The sequence below is a fragment of the Amblyomma mixtum genome, chromosome 2, assembly GCF_055824585.1.
Source record: "Amblyomma mixtum isolate Tamu chromosome 2, ASM5582458v1, whole genome shotgun sequence".
Lineage (NCBI taxonomy): Eukaryota > Metazoa > Arthropoda > Arachnida > Ixodida > Ixodidae > Amblyomma > Amblyomma mixtum.
In genome coordinates this window covers 104,938,521-104,946,042 of record NC_143013.1, presented here as the reverse complement: position 1 = coordinate 104,946,042, position 7,522 = coordinate 104,938,521, and the positions used below count along the sequence as shown (strand labels likewise).

The following is a 7,522-nucleotide window of genomic DNA, read 5'->3' as shown; positions in this document are numbered from 1 at the left end:
AGCCTTCAGCGGATGCAAAGACAAGCATTCAGTCGATCCACCCGTTGCCTCGAACAGGCGGAGAGCTCAGCGGCTCTCCGCGACATGAAGCCCGACCTCGTTTTCACGCTTAAAATGATCAAATTAGAGTTCTCACATGTCCTTCGAAGCTTTGGCCAAACAACAGTGTCTTCCCACTCCTTTACAACCGTATCAGCCAAAACACCGCCTGTCGGATTCGAAACATCAGGCGCAGCAGTTGTCGCGACGAGGCGCGCGCCGAGCGGTCAGGAGGCGTTTAATGGCGGCGTCATCACATGATCAAAGGTGGTAGCCCCCATGATACGGCGCTGTAAAACGTCTATGCTGGAGATGCACGTGTGCACGAACCGATAACGCTTGTACAAGGCTTTTAGTGCGGCTGCGCAATTTTCCCGTCAAAAGCAGCCACAGTTTAAGCACTTGATGTGAAACTTGAGCGCTTACCTGTCGTGGTTGTATTCTATGTCCTTCCTAGTTTCGCTATTTTTTGTTGTCAAGCACTTTCCAGTACACCCACAGGTAATTCTGTCTAGTGATATTTAGAATCAACAGTGCCATTGAAATAAATGGTTCGTTCTCCGTCCGCAGAGTAAGGGGGAATTGTTTATTGGACCCCAGTACTAATGCCACGTGAAAAATAGCGCTTGCTAGGCTGGGAGCTGCTCGCTGTATAAGGAATTCTTTATGGACCGCCGGCCGTTGTCCCAACTCTCCGTAGAGCAGCTGGAGATCAGGGAAGAAAAAACGCACATTCTATACCCACGCAATGCTTCAATGATCTGTTTCTATTTCCGGCAGCTTTCCTTTGCAAAACTCACCATGAAGTAAATAGTACCAACAAAAGGAAGGCTTCAAATTCAAACGGTGACCCTTAATACAATTTCGGTTCATTTCCGGTTGGCTGCACACATCACATATAAGGCAGGAAGAATAGTCTCTCTAGAGTTTTGTTGGACCTTTGTGGCATTTGACGGAAACTGTGCACGGAGAGTGTTCATATTTCCTATCCTATTATCAGAACAGCACCAGCGGTGTTGCATGAAACAAAACGTTCGAATTCGAATCGCAAAGATAACATAGATAAGCTGACAAGATTACTTCGTCCCTTCCCAAGCTTAGTGCGCACTACCCAACACGTGACCCGCACGTTTCTACCCGCGGGCGTATAAAATGGTGAAGTATCGCGCAACCTCGCAGCAGTGTTCTGACGAGACGACGCAATGAGGTTCACAGTTGCTTTAGTCGCAATTGCAGCAGCCCACGCTGCATTGTTCGTTGCACCCACCAGTGGCAAGGCAGCGCACCGTCTTCCTCGTAATGTTACTGACACATTTAAGGTGAGTTGAGAACTGCTTAGCAGACATAGATGTATGTATATAGCTAGATAAGAACCTGCTGCCAAGCGGCAACTCCTTACAGGAGACAAGCGAGGAAGTTACTGTTTGCAGTAACGCACTGCCGTGGCTCCTAATCCTCTACGTTGGGTTGCTGAAGATAACCTATTGGCGACTTGTGCAACACCGTTGATTTGACGTTAACCCAAGCGCGAGTCAGTTCCCTTTTCGCGTTTTTTTATGAGTCTTGTATCAAAGGACACCACCAGCATGCAAGAGAAGAAAGTTCTTGAGAAAATTTTGCGGCCGGATATTATTCTGAGGGCAGCGAGGGTTTCATGACGAAGTCCCTGGGCGTGTAGGCTGGGCAGGATTCAGTTTGGTGGAAAAAGCTATTTCAAAGAAACAAAAGGAGAGCAAACAGCAGACATTGCTCCCGTAAAATGGGCTGTGGACAAGCAGTTGAAGGACGAATTCCGTCTGCTCAGCTTAGCCTGCATTGCCCTCAGCAGTTTTCTGAAAATCACACAGTACGAATTAGCCATACTGCGGGCTTAAAAACTTCACACAACTGCCGGTGGATTGCTGTCAGCTCCATATCCGTGGTGGGAAACCCTGTTTAGGAGATTTTTGCGATGTTAAAGTGTTCATTTAACCCTAAAGCCATGCGCTAGCTAAGCTGGCTACATGCACAACGCGGGACACAAATGAACTGCCATGGTTTAGCTCAATGGTTTGAAGAAGCGCCCCGTTCTTTCAACTCTATTGCAGTTGTTCGCCCACTTCCCTTACGTCGTGCTGGAGTACACATCGGGGGACGACCCCTCATTCCAGTGCCTGACCAACAAGCGAGTGCAGTTGGACATGGATGCCAGAACAGCCACCTACATTTGGATGTTTAAGGGCCACCAAGGGACCGAGAAGTACGTTATGCTGTGTGAAGCATAGCGACGAAGTGATGCGAAACGGTTCTCCAACTAATTTTTCTTTTGTTCATTTTCAGAAAGAACGTAGTTCTACATTTGTCGGCTGGTGACACACCTGACAAGGTTATCTTCACGGTGAATGACGGTAAGCAGAACGCATTCTTAAATCAAGTAATAATGAAAAGAATTCCTCGAGTCAAAAACACGGCGTTACACTGCGATTGCATTTATGCAATTATTTTTTATGGTTAAGGAAAGTGCTTAGATTTGCTCTAAGAAGTTCTGGTGTTAGAAGTTTCTGCTAAGGCTTCTTTCCGCTCTCGCATTTTAATTGAATTGTATTGATGCATGTAACTCTGGATTCACTGTATTACGCGGACACAAACTACAAACACATTTAAATCCATCCCGCTGCTGCATGACGTTAGCTCTGTCAAGACTTCTTACGCGGAAATACAGTAATCCAATACAATTCCCATGGCACCTTGCGGAAAATTCTTTGTAATAACGGCTTTTCCTTTGCGTGTGCAGCACCACCATAGGACGCTAAAAATATATATTATGCTTTATATGGCACGTTCGGCACGGGGATAGAAATTTTTACAGACAGAATCGACGTGATACCGCGTTGTTGAATGCAAACCTTCCGTGACACCAATTGGCGATCGTATCTATACGCCCTAACCATGTCGCATGACGCGCTTTTAGTCAGCTCGTAAAGAAACTAAAATAATCAAGCTAAGAAGGTTGCTCTCAGGCATTTTTCGATTTAGTGAGGTCAGGCGATAACTAAATGCTTTGCTATCGAGGTATACCGGCAATCTGCGTGCAAGCAACAGGTGAAAACGACCGCTTGGAGACCCGGAGCGGGGCAGTAATATGCTCACGATTAGCAGTATGCGCTTGTGTGAAAGCGCAGCCAGTCTTCCAGGAAGGAAAATTTCGTGCGTGCTTTAACGGTTACTGTTGGAGGCATTTGGGACTGTGGCCAGTCAATAAAAGGCTAAAAAGGTACAGAAGTGTTTCAGAATACATGCATTTCTTGCTATGTATTTCACAAAGCACATTTCTGTAATCGAAACGTAGTGTGACTGACCGTCGTCACAGGTCGCTATATTCTTTATACAGTTTTTGCACCAGCATCAAACTTTGAAATTGAGATAACTGCGACCCACGTGGGGCTTCATATACCATATTTCTGAAAAAATGAATGACAGCCCATAAGAAATGATGTTTGCAAGGAATTAAGTCGTATTGCAATCAGGGCGCTGGCCTTGGGCTGTGGACGTCAGGAATGCTGGCTGCTACTTGCAGCCCCCCCCCCCCCCCCCCTCCCGAAGCGAAAATCTCTGTGGAGTTAGGTGTTGCGCATATCTGGGAATTTCGCAGTCAGTTGAAAAATGCTTTCCAACTAAAGTAAAAACTACTTTTATGAGGCTTTTTAGCGCTACTTTGAGCTTTGCTTATGTTGCTCAGTGACGCTCGTCAGCCGTTCCTTTGTGGCCTCCAAGCGATGATTACTCTCACAAGAGTGAAAAATATACCATGTTCTAAACAAAGCACTTCTTGTTTATATCCCCGTAACAATATTCCAAGATTCCTATTTCTGGCTTCTTTTAGCTGCGGCCATTTACAGTAAGAAAACTACAGTGAGAAAATTTCTTTTTCTAAAATTCTCTGAGTACGCAGAGATTCCCTTTCAGTCAAATTTTCATCCTTAAATTCTTTGATAAAAGGAAAATTTCCCAAATGGAACCTCGCTGACACAGGATATGCTGATGCCGGGTAACCATATTTTCCTTAGCAAAATTGCACGAAGACTAAAACAACGATGTACTGGCGTCTGTCAAAGATAATTTTTGAGTCCTTTCCCTTGAAAATCAGTCAGGTGCTTATCGAGTGATATTACAATTTCTTTACCAGAATCCGTACAGCCTTGGGAGGCTCACTTCGTGTACACGGACTACAAGGACTGCGTCATTGTCGAGATTCCCTACGACGGAGACCGTAAGATGAGCTACGCTCTAATGTTTAATTACCTTTTAACAGTGTTTTACTGTACTTTGCGAAAACTTGGCTGAACCACGGCAAATATGTATTTTATCGCTGTAGCGCGCACACTAACGTTTTCAGCCTACGTACACATTTTCTAGCCAACGCCAGTACATTTATTTTGAAGTCATCGATAAAAAAAGAGAAGTTGTGTTTATATCCTACGACTTTTTTTCGTTATAGATACTGAGGTGAGAGGAGTAAATACAATAAAATCAACTGTTTTAAACATTCTGCAAGTGCGTGGAAAAGTAAGACATTAAGTGCCTCTAGAATCGTGATAACATTGTATGTGCGCGTGAAAGAGATCTCATACTGTATTGCAACTCGACAGTTTTTTAAAACATATATCCGAAGTGTGGAGGCAAGTGCAATTGTCCCGCCTCGAAGCTTGCTACGTGCATTCCCTGATTAAGGTTTCAGAATTGTTTCCCTGACGACATCATAAGTGAGGCCAGCGGTGCAGAAGCCTGTGGAACATTCCGACCGTTTAACTATTACTTTCGCATAAGCCACCTTGCGGACTCGCGCAAGCTGTCGATCCAGAAGACGGCAAAGCTTCACACACTTCTAAGAGTAAACTGAGTACAGAACACAAACCAAGCGGTCAAATATTCATGTTTAATTAAGCTTGGTAAGATCATTCGCGTGGATTTGCAGAGAGAGAACAATAAGGCAAAAAACACGGGAGGTTTATCTCGAGGCTAGCGAAGAGTTATTGTGGGATAGCGCAGTTAACTCTGGTTCATATGTTATCTTGAATTTCTATGGTAGTGCTTGATTTGAGCAGGCTTACATTGGTTGATATATCATATGTGGCAAGTTCGAGAGATATTGCATCGTTTTGGACTTGTACTGCAGGAGAATTGCTTGTTCTATACATTCCTAGATGACTGGGAGTCCGCATACCATTCCTGCCCGAGTTGTGCAGAGGTTAAGCGACGTGCCATTCCGCTGCGACGGCAGGCGGTGCTGTCGGTGGGGCTTGTGCAAACCTCTTCCCGAGCAAACTCTCGCGTCTAATCATTAATTGAACTGCCACCTGCCAAAGTGGGCAGCTTGGTCACAATCCAGTGGGCAGCTTGTGATGGCGTCACAGGGCCACGTGACCTAGGATGCCTTCCTACCACCGAGGCGGTTGACACCTAGCTCTTTCAGGTCGCGGTGGGACAAGACAGACAACTGGACGATGGTTGGAAGGTTACCTCCTGCCCACCGTGCTGCTCTGGCTACCTGCCGGAGCAGCAAGCTTTAGACGGACAAACAGAAAACGGCTTTTCGGCGCCGTGGAAGCGCTAGTACTAGCGCACTAAGAGAGCAGCATGAACGCCAACAACATGTGCAAGGATTGAACATGTCCTTAGGCGTACTGGCCGCCGTTTCTGCAGGGGACCAGCGCCGAGGTCTTTTTAATGATTAAGACTTGAAGTGCCCCACAGGCAAATATATCTTTGCTGATATGGTAGCATTTAAGGAATGGTTCTAGTGGGCAATCGCAGTCGTGATTAAGATTTTAAATTGTCCTTATGGCTAAAATGAACGTTACAACCCGAGACCTTTCGGTGTAGCTTTCATCCTCGTGATCTATTGGAACACACACTAGAGATGGAATGCTCCTTGGCAGGTACCCTGTGTTATATTTTCGAAGGTGGAAGTTAGACTCCAGCCATCCCGATGCACAAAAAGTCCGTTTATTCAAACATACAACCATATATATAACAAACAGAAGCGCCCCCTGGGGAATAAATAATTTAAAATGAAACCGAAACTGAATACAACACCCTAGCAGTTGCATGTTTTCTTTTTTAGTGCGGCTGCACTAATTAACGGGGTAAAAATGAAAACTCTTCTGTAAAGCTTTCGAGTAATTCAGGTAAGCTCGCGCTAGTTTGGAGGAGCGTAGCACAAGCTGGAGTCAATGGGAGGAAGCTAGGGAAGTTCGAGGGAGCGTTGCGTGAGCTGTAGCCAAGGGGACGGTGACCTTGGTCAAACACAAAATAGGAACAGCCCATGCAGAAATAAAATAAATATGGCCGCATCTGTCTTTCCAAAACGTGGTGGCGCGAACAGATCAGGTTCGATGGCTGCTGAACGAGAGTACTAGCCTGAGACCACTGAATCTAATAGCGTCCCCAGACGTACCGAGGGCCGAACGAGCTTTCAAATTCATATTTTGAGTGTATGATATCTCGAACTATATTGCTGATTAATAAAACTTAAAAACACAGCTTTCCATCTATGTTGACAGCCATCAATTTCGCAATATATTTTTGCAGCTTTACGTCAAAAATAAAAAATACTCATTAATTTTAGTTAATAGATGGTTATTTAATGTTCAGTATTTGGAACGTAATGTCCACCTCGCTGTCAGTCCTGTTCAACAGAACGCACCGACATATCTCTTACCGTTTCAAAAATGAAATCTGCAAAAGTAAAAAAAAATCACCCTGAATAGCGTCGGTGCGAAAAAAATATATCATCTGAGCTGGTGCTTAAAAATAGTGTTGTTAATTTTCTCACGACTGCATTTTTTCTCCAACTGCTGATTTTTTGCATTTTGTATTATAACACAAGTGTGCATAGGTACATTTATACGTCACTGAACCAAGTGTCTTTATATGTGGCTAATTTCTTATCTCACTCTTTCTTTACGCAGAGTGCCAGCTTTGGGTTTCGAAGCGTGTTAAGGACAATGTCCCTCAGCATTGCCTGGACCAGCTTCATGACATTTGTGACGTCAGTTTCGAAGAATACTCCAAGGAGCGTTGCAAAAACGACACGGATGTCCTTTGAAGAAAAAGAAGCGATAACTGCGTTCGATTGCTCGCGAGCAGCTTTCTTTTTCAACATTTGAATAGAACGCAAGCTTACGATATCACGTCAGAGTTACTTGTATTTCTCTTCGTGTGTGTCTGATCTGTGGGATGCAATAGTAATTGAAAAAAAAAATTTAGGGGCGATCAGTCGGACCGATGCAATCAGTTGGATTCTGTCTTGTTCCTGCTTCTTGCGTTATGGGACCTCATGTGGATTGATGAAATGTGTAGCCTGATTCAAACACAAAGTCTGCCTATCCGAAGAGGATACCATGCTACGTGATAATGGCGGTTTTTCTTCTTTTTTCTATTTATTCCCTGAGGGGAAACAGATGAGAATATAGCACAGGAGAAAAAAAGGGCGTGCCAACGT

At 44.6% G+C, this 7,522-nt stretch overlaps 1 protein-coding gene across 1 annotated transcript; it reads left to right on the top strand.

Moving 5' to 3' along the window:
• The first annotated feature begins 1,241 nt into the window (after positions 1–1,241).
• On the top strand, positions 1,242–7,126 carry LOC149360381 (uncharacterized). Its single transcript, XM_089567850.1, has 5 exons — positions 1,242–1,358; positions 2,127–2,278; positions 2,359–2,426; positions 4,205–4,288; positions 6,990–7,126. The coding sequence occupies exons 1-5, from the start codon at positions 1,242–1,244 to the stop codon at positions 7,124–7,126; spliced, it is 558 nt and encodes a 185-aa protein (XP_089423976.1).
• Positions 7,127–7,522: the final 396 nt, after the last annotated feature.